Source organism: Gossypium hirsutum, chromosome D03 (genome assembly GCF_007990345.1).
Source record: "Gossypium hirsutum isolate 1008001.06 chromosome D03, Gossypium_hirsutum_v2.1, whole genome shotgun sequence".
Taxonomy (NCBI): Eukaryota; Viridiplantae; Streptophyta; class Magnoliopsida; order Malvales; family Malvaceae; genus Gossypium; species Gossypium hirsutum.
The window spans coordinates 15,575,556-15,588,898 of NC_053439.1; the positions used below are offsets into that span (position 1 = coordinate 15,575,556).

Below are 13,343 nucleotides of genomic sequence, written 5' to 3' on the forward strand. Positions count from 1 at the left end.
AGTTAACCTCATCCGTCAATGTAAATGTATCTTGACCGTCAGCTTTGGGAGAGCACAACTATAAATAGAGAGCCTCCCCCTCATTTGTACTCACTCTATTCATTATTTCATTATTCTTTGTAAATAAGAGAATATTGAGAGCATTTACTCAAACACGTTGTGTGCCTTCTTTTTGTTGTTCTTTTATTGCTTCTTTTGGCATAAATCGCTTCCGCTATACAAATTGGTGCCTTGGAGGACTTCTAAAGGAATCCTCACTTGAGTAAAGGCTGACTTAAGCGAGTTTGGATGAACAAATTGTCTAAGGCCGCATAGATCGTGAGACAATTGGGAGAATTTGAAACAATCGCACTCACCGAAGGGTGCACTAACATGCTGACAAATAAAATGCCTCCAAAGTTGAAAGACCCAGGAACATATGTCTATGATAGTTAATTAAGAGAAAAGGACTAAATTATAAAAGTGATAAAATTTAATCGCTATAGATTTTAAATAGCTAAGGGATCAAAATGGCGAATAGACCATTTTCAAAAGTCCAAGCCTTCGTGAATGTCATTAAATCCCATTAACTTTTGGGTTAATTACTATTAAGCCCTAATTAATTAAGGTTTAATTAAATAAACCTCAATTAATTAATTAAAAGACCAATTGAGTAATTAGACCACTTTCTAAATGTCAAACGGTGGTGGAGGCTAGTTGTAAACCATCCACCTTGTTAATTAAGTTTTTGTTATGAATATTTTATTTTGATATACTTTAAATTCTAATAGTCATTAGAAGTATATCTCTACTTCTTTATACTTCTTATGCCTATAAATAAATACTTTGGAGAAGAATTGTCAATATTCCCGATTGATCAATAAAATACACTCTCTCTTTGCTCTTTCATTCTCTTTGTTCTTTATTCTCTATCTTTTATTTTATAACAGGTTATCAACACGATTCTCTTTTAATTGTTTTTCTCCTAAGTCACAAAAATATCCCAATATTTGCTATTGTCAATTGCCTTCTAGAGTTGTTGCTATTTCAATTGAGGCTTACACACTATGGGTAATCATTAAAGCCTTTAACCACCCAGGTACACATAAATCTCTAAAAACAATTTATGCCCTTTTTATACAAAGAAATTTTTTATAATCCTTAAGTGGTATATTTTTTTCCTTTGTTGATTGATTTTTGGTAAAATTATTTTATCAAAAAAATATTATTACTTTAATGTTTCTTTTAAACTAAGATTATTTTATTAAATTATCGTATGCATGATATTTGGATGATTAAATTTTTTGATGATTAAATTATTGTCATTAAATATGCTTGAAATTTGATTAAAATTGTGAGAGAGAGTATTACTAATCAATTTGCCTTTGATTAAAGGGAAAAAGGGAAATTCAATAGAATCTAATTTACTCATTAATTTGTTATAGTTGAATGATTGGATAATAACTTTTAGATTAAATTATAAAGTTCAAATAATTTATTAGAGCATCATAAGATTTTATAACTTATATATGGTATGTTCTTATGAAAGTATAGTTATTTTAGTACTTGTAATAGTGCTCCTAATAATAACCAAGGTGGTGACAATGATGTTAAAGATTTTCAGGTATATTTTATTATGACTTGTTTATTATAATTGGAGACTAACCATGACAAAATGAATAGATAGATTCTGATTTGAAATCTACGTATGTTTGCGATGGTGATTATGAAATAAAGAATCAATGGAGGCGTTTGGAAGTCTATCCTACTAGATTTGTTGCATTCTCCGAAGTGAATGCAAACATAAAAAAATAAAAGATACAATCATGGACCACTAAAAGTGGAAACATAATAATAAATAAGAGAACAATGAGAGTTCTCAAGATAACTTTTAAAAGGGTAAAGATAACTTATGCTATCAATGTGATATGAACGATTATTGGCCACATATGTGGCGTATGCCAAATATTTTTTTTATGTTAATATCCTTTAAGGAAGGATATGAGAATGTAGTAATGAATTCTATCATTACAGATAAAAAATATTTATCTTATTTGGTACTGAAACAAATAAATATTATTCTAAGATTTGATAGTACAAAATTAGTTGAAAGCTCCAAAAGAGCTAATATATCAATATCTAAAAAGAACAAAATTTGTGATGGTTAATTCATTAGTTTTAAAAGATATTCATTATAATGGATATCATATTGAGATTGTGAATAAATAAAAGATTATATTTCATATGAATCAATATTGCTATAAATATCTATTTTGAAAGGATAAAAAACAAATGGAGGATTAAGTTATTGATTTGAATTGATTGTGAGTATCTTTGTTATCTTCTTTTGTCATCATCCCCATTAAGGGATTGAAAGAAAAATATTTGACTGTGAAAGATCTACTTATGAGCAATCAAATATGGTAATTCTATCTAAAGCTTGTTATGGTTGGATGCACCTGAAGTTGCAAGTTTTTTTTTTTAAAAACTGTGAGTATAACTCTACAGTATTCAGAATAAGTTCTCAATTAAAATTACGTAGAAAACTATTACTCATACGAACTTGCAAGAGAGAAAACTTATGTATGAAAAGTCATTGGTTATGTACTTGTTGTACACCTGGAAAATAAGATTCACTCTCAAATTTCGCTATTAATAGATTTTGATTGGATTCAAAGTCTACTATTGAAGTTTAATTTGCTTACTTCTTGATAAAATCATCAAGACTCAACGCAAAAAGAAAAGGTACATCTTTAAATATTAAATCGACTTGATATATGGTTTAAATATTTGAGATGGTCTTCTTTTTAATTTTTGATTACTTGGGTTACATATTGTTTTAAGCATCTCATTTGTTCATGAAAATGAATATTAACAGATATATTTATGTTGCTATAGTAGGTTTTATAATTAAATAATATATTTTTATTAAAACATATCTAGTATGCAAATTTTTGTTAATAAACCAATGAATTTTATAGTTATTCGAATTTGATTTAGTTCAAAGAATTGTTAAAGGTAGTAGTTCCTACGTTTTATATTATTCCATGTGTTAATTATTTAGAGAAATGACTTGAGCAATTGTAAATGAAAAGTTCTATGAGCATGAATAGTTGGGTTTTGAATTAAATTTCATGCATGGTTATGAAAGAAAAAAATTGATAGTTTTTCATTATGTCATATTTTTATGTTTGAGATCTGACCTTTATTGATATATTTAATTTAGGCTTGTTTCTATATATGACCTACCCAGTTATTTTTGGTAGTTAATTGATTATGCAAAAATCTTGTTAAAAAGGCTTTAAAAGTATTCTAAGTTGATCGCATATCTCATTATGGCTAAAAATAATAATGAGTTATTTGTTCCACCAGTTTTGCTCCATTCTCTGAAGTGACTGTAGCAATTCATAACAATTATGGAAATTTAACTTATTGTCATTATTGACAAATTGATAAGAATAAGATGAATGATTCAAAATATTGTCAAATGTTTATACTTAGTACATAATGTTTAATGATTTATATTAATTTATCATTCCTTGAAGCATATGATATCTATATAATCTTATTAGTAAGAAATATGATATATGCTTACATTATTGCCTGAATTACTTTTTGCACATTCCTTAAAGTGAATGTCTACAATAAATATAATAAATTTTATAATCATTTCTTTTTGTATATTTGAAGATTTTGACATATTCCCTGAAACGAATATTTTATATAATTGTTTGGAAATTATGTTTATTTTGTTGACTTAATGGCATTATAAACTTCACATTAATTTAGACATTTCCAGTCGTAAATGTCACAGTAGTACTTATATGTGAATACAAAGTAAAAGGAATGACTGTAAAATTATCAAATTGTCACAATTTATGTTGACATTATCATTACAATTGAAATGCATGTCAAAGTAAACCAGAAGTTTACTGATACAAATGCATCTACTACTTGGTGTGACCAGTTAGACCATCCTGGATCATATATGATGCGAAAATTAATTGAGAATTCATATGGGCATTCATTAAAGAAGAACCAGAAGATTCTTTAATTTAAATCATTCTCATTTGTTACTTTTTCTCAATGAAAATTGATTATTAGAAACTCACTAGCTAAAGTTGAGATTTAATGTCTTGCATTTCTAAAATGAATATGGGCTCATTCATCCACCACGTGGATGATTTTGATATTATATGATTCTTGGTAGATACATCAATAAAATAATCACATATGTTATCAACTTGCAACCTGTCATTTGCAAGATTGCTTGTTTAAATAATTAATTTTAGATTATGCAATTAAGACAATTCATCTTGCTAATGTTGATGAGTTTATATCTCAGTCTTTTATTGATTGTTGTATATGAGTTTGAATTTTTTTTGTAAAAGTTTATTATTTATGCGCATAATGGTTTAGATAAATTATTGATTGAATGCATCTGATTAATATTTAAACCATTATTTATGAGAACTAAACTTCCTATTTCAACATGAGATTATGTTTATTTACTTGTTGTACGTATCAAGCCAATAAGTTATAACTACTCCGCATTACAATTGGTTTTTGGTCAAGAGCTAAATATTTCTCATCTTTAAACTTTTGTATATGCGTATATATTCCAATTGCTCCACCACAACGCACAAAGATGAGTGAATCCTCAAAGAAAGTTGGGAATATATATTAGTTACGAGTCTCTTTGTATTATTAGATGTTTTGAATGTATTGGAGATTCAACTATGACATGATTTGTGATTACTATTTTGATTTGATTTCGCAAGTACATTCAAATAGTAATTTGAAAAACTAGTATTCAAGATTGAATACGTAGAATATGAAATATTATGTGATGTTTTCATGAATGACAGTAAATACGCGTTGTACTCTTTTTCCCCTAACTGAGGTTTTTTCTCATTGGGTTTTCCTGGTAAGGTTTTTAATGAGGTAGCATATTATGCGTATTATAGATATGTGTACTTTTTTTCCTTCAATAGAAATTTTTTCCCATAGGGTTTTTATCTTAGTAAGGTTTTAACGAGACACATTATCTACAAATGAACATCCAATGGGGAATGTTATGAATATTTTATTAAGTGGATTTTCATCAAGATCTAGATAAGTTTTGATATACTTTAAATTCTAATAGTCATTAGAAGTAGATCTCTACTTCATTTATACTTCTTATCCCTATAAATAGAGACTTTAGAGAAACATTGTAAATATTCTCAATTGATCAATAAAAATAAGTTTTCTCTTTGCCCTCTCATTCTATTTGTGCTTTATTCTCTGTCTTTTATTTTATAATTTTTTTGTTTAATTAAATAATGGTTAATTAAATTAATTTGGTTTAATTAAAAGTTAATACAAGTATAAATAATAAATTAAATGAAAACAAACATTTCATCATCTTTTTCATTTTCACGAAACAAAAGAAGAAGAAGAAAGGTTTGAAGCTTTCGAACCTTAGTTCTTCAATTGGTAATCCATTTTATGTACTTTTATTGTAATTTTTATATTTTTGATATCGTTGCAACTAGGTCCAATTAACTTGTATCTCCATTTTTAAATTTTTTAAAGATTCCTAAAGTTGCCATTGATGTTAATTGAAGTTTTTGAATGTTTATGGTAGAGTTTAAAGCTTTGATGGAAAATAAGACTATTTTATAAAGTAATTTCCTTATTATTGAACATAAAGACTAAATTGTTAATATTTTGAAATTGGCATGTAATTTCTATAATTTTTTATAATAGGAGGCTATAATTGGATATATTTGAAATTGGTTTAAAATTTGGAGTCCAAATTTAGAAGTTATGATAAGTTTGATTCTAGGGACTAAATTGAATAAAATGTAAAACTTGAAGAAATAATTGAAAGATGAAATTGAGCTTACATATATTTGTAACAGGCAGTTATATGATATTTGAGTGATTAAATTGAAATAAATTTATATTATTGATCAAGATTTGAATAAGACGATTGATAATTGAGGAAAAAAAAGAAATTTACAGGCTAGTTCCTAACACTTCCACTTTTGTTATTAGCCCCTAGTAAGTTCATACAGTTTAACTAAATTGTTAATGCTAATATGTTATATTTGATTTGGTAATGATGATTGTTGGTAACTATGAATTGTGGTACAATGTAAGATAAATCCCGATGAAATTAGTAAAAGTCTCATATATGAGGTTACGGGTTAGTGCCCACCGATTCTGAGCTCCAGCATGTGTTGTGGACTCGAGAATACATGTATATTAGCCTTGTTCAGACTCTCTTTTGTGTAGGTTAAGTCGAACGACTAACTAGACACTATATTTCTCGTGTAGGTTAACCCAAAAGGGTAATTAGGCACTGTTGATATTTCTTGTGTAGATTTAACCCAAACTGGTAACTAGGCAGTATATTTTCACCTGTATACTGAGTTATTTTAAGATGTTTTATCGGGTAGATTTATAAAATGGAAATGTGACGATATGAAGTTGATATTAGCAAAATGATCAATTATGATATGGATATTTGATGCAAATTGGATTATAATGGAAATATGAACAATTGAGGTTATACATATGGTTTGAGCTTAAACCCTTATGTATTTGATGTTGTTTTATCGTGTCTTGATAGGGATATTTATTTTGCATGATAAATTGAATGTGTGATAAGTAATTAAGGTAAGTAATCATTTATATTGTATGAGCTTACTAAGTATTTTAAATACTTACATGTGTTACTATTTTAGACGTCCGAAATGAGTCGATCGGATCAGTTAGAAGCACACACATACCATCTCTTGACTTGTATACTTTGATGTTTCAACTTGCATTAGTCATCTGTGGCATGTATATAGGATGGTTAAACCGGTTAAAATTGATGGATGTGTTTTGCATGGTTATGCTTGTATAAATATTCATTTTGTAACTCAATATGAGTGGTATACTTTTGTGCCAAGTTTGGTAATTAGAAGGTTAATGGTTATGACAAGGTTTAGGTTATGTTATACATATTAACTAGTAAGTGATTTGGTTTGAATCATAGTTTTTTGAGTTTAATGTTATGTTGGTGCCAATGAGGGTATATTGGTTGAATGTTTATTTGGTAATATGAATTGATGTTTTGGTCTTGAATTGTATATGTTTTGATATAGGTTTGAATGGTATAACATAACATGTTAGGCCACTTGTAGGAATGTCATGAGCATTTTTTCAAAATGGTTGATTAGGTTGTACACGTTTACCACACGGCCGTGTGTCGCACACGGGTTAGTGGCACGACTATGTGCTTTGTTTATTCAGGATGGCTTTGAATCCACACGGTCACAGTCTCTTACACAGCTTGGCTACACGGTCGTGTTAGTGTTTATAAATTTTACAATTAGGTCCAACATGGCCTCAGCTTGTTACACGGCCGTGTGACTTAGCATTACACGACATCAACCTTATACACAGTTTGCAGGCACGGCCATATGATCTAACATCACACGAATTTAGCCTGTCACACGGCCTAATCATACGGCCGTGTGACCTCTGTTTTTTCTTTTTACGTATCTATTTGCAAAAGTTTCAAAATAGTCCTAAATTGCTTCCAAGCAAGTTAAGAGTTCTCATACGCTTGTTTGAAACCCAAATTTGTTTGAACTACATGTTAAACATAAGATTGACTCGTACTTAGTGAATAATTGAATATTGTTGATGAAAATAGACGTGAATGTTTCTCTTTACTGTTGTAGCATCCTGTAATTTAGGTCCGATGATTAGGCCAGGTAAGGGGTGTTACACCTTCGTTTTTCCCTATGATTATGGCATCAATATTATGTATGATATATATAAGGCATCATTGCGGCCATCCAAAAAGCTTGAACTCATGACCGAATAACGATTATCAACTGACCCCCAGTTATACTTGAACCCATGATCGCATAATGGTTGTCGACTGAGACTTCCACTTAGACTTTGACTTGTGACTGTATCAAACACTGTCACCCCAAAATTCGACTTCCATAGGATGAGTTTCTGAAGTAATAGTCCTATCCAACATGACATATGAAATGTATGTGTTTTAAGATGCGTTATCGCATCCCTAACCCCTCAAATCTACCTATAAACTTTTACGATTTCACTCTCAAAACCTTAAACCCAATAAAAACCCTAATTTCCTAAAAAAATCCAACCCTAATAATCAACCCTAGCCCTAAAAAAATTAATGGCTAAGGAGAGAGAGAGCTGGACATGCTTTCCTACCAATTGTGTAGAAAACACGCCCAGCTGGACGTACTTTCACACACTATTTCCAAAATCAACATATTTTCCTAAATCTTGAAAAAAAAACTATTTAGCCAATTCAAAAAAATTATCATATATTATTTATTTAGCCTAAAAAAATAGGTAGATTGTTGAATGTGTATTCCATTAAAAGAAAAGAAGACAAAAAAAATATTAATGATAGTGGCCAATTCACAATTTTTTATTTAAAGAGATTAAAATAAAAAAAATAACCAAAATAAATTCACAGTATAAGTTACCTTAAAATTTTAATATTAAGGGACAATTAAATTACTACAAACCTTTTTTTAACTTAAGCCCATAGGAGAATCTCCTCTGCAAATCTTTTTTGGGCTTTGCAATAGAAAATAAATAAAAATAAACAAAAATAAAAATCTCGACGAAAATAAACGGAAGAGAAGGACAAGTTCAGAGCCAGGGCTAGGGTTTCCTTAGTTTTGAGCCAAGGTCATTTCTTTCTTTCTCTGTCAATTAAATACCTTTTCCTTTCTTTTCTTTTTTTTTTCAATCCGGTAAATATGAAAAATTAAATATATATTTTTGTTTTTGCAGAGGGGATTGAAACAAAAGTTAATGGCGGATAATTACTGGAATCGGCAGCAGCCAACTCCTCCGATGCTGTCCTCAGGTGGGATGCTTAAACGACCTCGGACTGACTATGGTATGCTTCTTTCCTTTACGTTTCAAATAATTTTCTTGCCCTCTATCTTTTTTACCTATCTTGTAAATTTTTTTTGTTCAATTGTGTTTTAATTTCTGCAGCTATTGATATCAGCTTAGGAAACTTGGAGAACTTTTTAATGGAGTGGTAGAATTTTGTTCAAACTTCATGTTGGGAAAAAGTTGGTTTCTTTGTTATTGGGTTTAATTTTGTTCTATTGTATTTTAGTTTTAGCCGCTTTTGATACCATTTTAGGAAAATTCAAAAATTCGATTAGATTGGTATACTTTTGTTCAACTTTATGTTGGGAGAAAGTTTTCTCGTTTAATTGTTATTGAGTTTTATTTTGTCCAATTAGATACATTTATGTATAAGGATCCTCGAGAAAACAAAAAGAAAGCCAAAGAGAAAACATAACAAAAGAATGAAAAGGGAACTTAGAACTTATCTTCTTTCTTGATTCATCACCAAAAAATCTGATCTGCTCAATGAAAAACTGAATACTATAACCAATTTATAACAAAATCTACAAAATGCTTTTCTAACGACCTGCCAACATCAGTGACCAACAAACTTAACTACCAAGCTAACGACTAACAGCTTTTGAACTAACAACTAACTGCTAATGCTGTAGACAGTTTGAGTGCTCCATGTCCAAATAATTAGTTCAATATTCAATATCAAACCTTAGCTTAAGGTATCTAGTGCATTAGTTCAATTGTTCTTTTACCCTTCATTTTCTTTTTTCTTTTTCAAATTGTCTTTATTTATTTTTGTACAATTTTCTTTGTGCATATACGATTGCTGAAATAAATTAAGTTATATGTGCATAGTTTCTATTTGCGACAAGTTACCTATTTCATCTTAGGTAGTACCAATTTTGTTCAGACTTGCATTTAGCTTTTTCGCTGTTTAGGTTTCCATTTTGTTTGTAACAAGTTTAAGCAATATGCATGTTTCACTTCTGTATATTTCTTGAAAGACATTATCTGAATTAAGAAAAGGTTGATCAAATGTTTAATTTTCACCTTCACAGATGCCCCGCCTTCTGGGCTGCATCCAGCTCATGAGATGCATAATAATCTGGCAAGAGATGATGATCAAGGTGGACACCTGGCTGTGAAGGATACGAAAACCATTGGATCAGCATATGATCGTTATCTCCAGAGTGCGGTACCATTTTGAATCTTTACTCATGCATAATTATCCCTCAATCATGCATCCCCATTTTTGTTTTCTAAAAGCATTCATTAAAATGGTTTTGAAGCAACTTTCTTCTTTTACTTCTGGAGAAGCTAGTACATTTGGTGGGTTGGGAAGGGCTGTTGGTGTTGCAATGCCTGCTCGTCCAATGGCTGATCCTCCTGTGATGGGTCGTCCTGCATCTGCTGCTCCAGATCTGGCACTAAATGGTGGAAATGTCAGTTTTGGCGGTCAATTTCCCATAGACCCAATGGCAAGGCTAGGTTGGGATATTCTACCTCTGCCTCCGGATGCTTCCAATACTCTATTTGTTGAGGGACTTCCTCCAGACAGCACAAGGAGGGAAGTAGCCCGTATCCTGTTTAATGATGTAATGCTTAATAAGATATATCAATATGTTTTCCATGATACCTTATTTTAACTTGGTTACCTTGCTTCACATTCCTTAACCAAGGCTTTAGATATCTTTCGCCCTTTTGTGGGATATAAAGAAGTACGACTAGTGAGTAAAGAATACAAACATGTAAGTGAACTGGATGTTTGCAAATACTTTATTTGTCTCCTGTATCGTGAGTTAGTTTGTTGTTTTATTAAGAGCTGGGAAACCGTCATAAGTGTATGTTGAATGCTAAACCTGATGCATTGGTAATGCAGCGTGGTGGTGATCCTATTATCCTTTGTTTTGTTGATTTTTCAAGTCCTGCTTGTGCAGCAACTGCAATGAGTGCCTTGCAAGGTGATCTCTCCTTCCATTGATTTTGACATTTGTAGAAACAGTTATCACTGGAAAATGTACTATGGTTTTTTCTCGGGAGAAAAAAAATGACAAATGAATACTTTTGATAGACATTGGTGCACACACTTGAGCATTTGGCTCAAGTTGGAGGCGCATGTATTACTTGCTCAAAGACAAGAAGTTTGAACTCTTTTTCCTGCGAAATAAATGCTATCAGTTTGGACATGCATAGTATGAACGATAATATGCCAAGAGCGCATCATACGTCAGCTGATCTGTGCATTTGTGTTAATGCTTGAGTTCCCGAAAGTTTACTTGTGTTTGTGGATTGTGCAGGTTATAAAATCGATGAACATGATCCTGATTCTAACTACTTGAGGCTACAGTTTTCACGGAACCCAGGTCCACGGTCAGGTTCTGGAGTTCGTGGAAGGAGGTGAATGTCACTTTCTGGAAACAATCAGGCTATTATATGGATGCCAGTTTTAAGGCAACTTTATTTCATATTTTCCATCTATGATAGGGTTTCGAGGAGTGCCCTTTTTAATTAAAAAAGTACATTTAAAATTTGCAATTTAAATTGCCAAATCCTGCTAATCATTGGCGCTAGAGATTCACAAAAGAAAAATTTAGGAGAGTGAGGATCAAGCAATTGTTGAGTTGCTTGCGCGTTTCTGGAACCTGTGTTGTACAATAACACTTTTAGATGAAAGAGGGTTTTTTTTTCTGGCGGTATAGAAGATTCCGGCATTTGAATTTAGTGTTAATAAAAAACTTAGCGAAGTATTTAAGGATAAATCCATCCAAATATCCATTTTGTAATTGCAATATATATAAGATCATGAAAAGATTTGGAAAAAATTGATTTGTTATTTATACTGCTATTTATATTTATTTATGTCTTTATTATTTAATAGTTAAAAAATTACCCAGTCTTTCTAAGATTGAAACTGGTATTAAAGAATTACTACTTTCCCTGTCGCATTCCTAGGGAAGTTACTAGATCCAGGGTTTAATGGTTTTTTTTTTTTTAGTTTAAGGGTATTTGGAGCATATTGTTAATGGTAAATTTAATAATCTTTGGGTTGATATATAATAAAATATAGCACAAACATGGTTAAGAAGCTTAACCAGTAATTGTTTAGTTGATATTTCAAAATGCAATATGTTTTATAAAAAAGGTAATTGCTTTTGGTACACATCGAGGATGATAGTGGCTGTCCTAAGGAGAGTCGCAACACCAAAAAGGTCCGGTTTAAGGACAACGGAACGGATAGCGTTGATATGTCAATTGATTTAGAATTGACCCCTATTGTTTTGTAACACTCCTAATACGTATTTGTTGCTGAAATAGGGTTATAAAACATTATCGGAGTTTACGTTTCAAAACTAACAAAATTTTAAACATTTTAATTCACAACATCAATCATAGCAAAACCAATAAATGATATACATATTGTCCCTTATATGAGCTTTCAAGGCCCTAAAAACACATTAGAAACGAATCAGGATTAAATCGGAAACATATGGAATTTTTAGGAAAAAGATGAAAATTTTCAAATTGCAGGGGTCACATGACTGTATCCCATCCCGTGTCTGTGCCCATGTAACTCTCTGACTTGGGTCACACGACCAAGCTACACGCCCGTGTGCCAAGCCGTGTACCCTTCGAAATGGCCTCACATGCGCATGTGTCAGGCCGTGTAATAGCCTAACTTGTAGCCCTTTGTAAGCTACAGGGAACACATGACCATTTTGCATGGTCGTGTGTCACACACGGTTGAGACACATGCCAGTGTCTTTGGCCGTGTGGAAGAAAAATAGACCATTTTCAAGTCATTTTTCTCACCCAACCATGCATACACCTACAACCACTTTTCCCCATATAAGCAAGCATTTAAAATGCACCAAACAAAGCATCAACAAGCTAAACCAATAAGGTATATATTCAAACAACCAATATGCCCAAAAGGCACCTCAATTATAGGGATCATACATGTATTACAGGTTTGCATAGTTAAGCCAAAATTCAGCCAATCTTATAACTAAGTTTATACCAAAACTTACCACTAAGTTTACATATCAAATTCACACTTAAAATGCCAAATTGGCCATTTAACATATATCAACTAATCATTTACACAATTGACTATATATGCCAACTATCACTAATACACCTGAATAACCATATTCAAGCAAATCAAAGAACTCATTGCTTACATCTTGATTACCATTCCAAACTCTCATCATTTAGGTACCATAAACACCGTATTAATAACCTTACAAGGCCAAGTATATACATACCAACATAACACCATTTTATCACCCAAAAGACAATATTCAACCATGTCAAAGAACATTCCATTACCCATATTTTAAATACCATTTCAACTTCCACCATTTAAGCATCATAAAGACTATAAAATCAACCATCATAAGGTCACATATATATACCATAATTTCAAGCCAAAATATAATGACTATAACATC

The 13,343-nt window shown here is 31.1% G+C and overlaps 1 protein-coding gene across 4 annotated transcripts; it reads left to right on the forward strand.

The window, feature by feature from the left end:
- Positions 1-8,511: 8,511 nt before the first annotated feature.
- Positions 8,512-11,729, forward strand: LOC121215370 (RNA-binding protein 2). Of its 4 annotated transcripts, XM_041089790.1 has the most exons (7): positions 8,512-8,700; positions 8,806-8,914; positions 9,951-10,087; positions 10,182-10,470; positions 10,579-10,640; positions 10,772-10,853; positions 11,190-11,729. In XM_041089790.1, the coding sequence occupies exons 2-7, from the start codon at positions 8,827-8,829 to the stop codon at positions 11,291-11,293; spliced, it is 762 nt and encodes a 253-aa protein (XP_040945724.1). In that variant the 5' UTR covers positions 8,512-8,700; positions 8,806-8,826; the 3' UTR covers positions 11,294-11,729. The 4 variants fall into 4 exon arrangements, with proteins under 4 accessions (XP_040945724.1, XP_040945728.1, XP_040945725.1 ...); XM_041089794.1 differs by lacking the exons at positions 8,512-8,700; positions 8,806-8,914 and adding an exon at positions 9,040-9,061; XM_041089791.1 differs by lacking the exons at positions 8,512-8,700; positions 8,806-8,914 and adding an exon at positions 9,075-9,095.
- Positions 11,730-13,343: the final 1,614 nt, after the last annotated feature.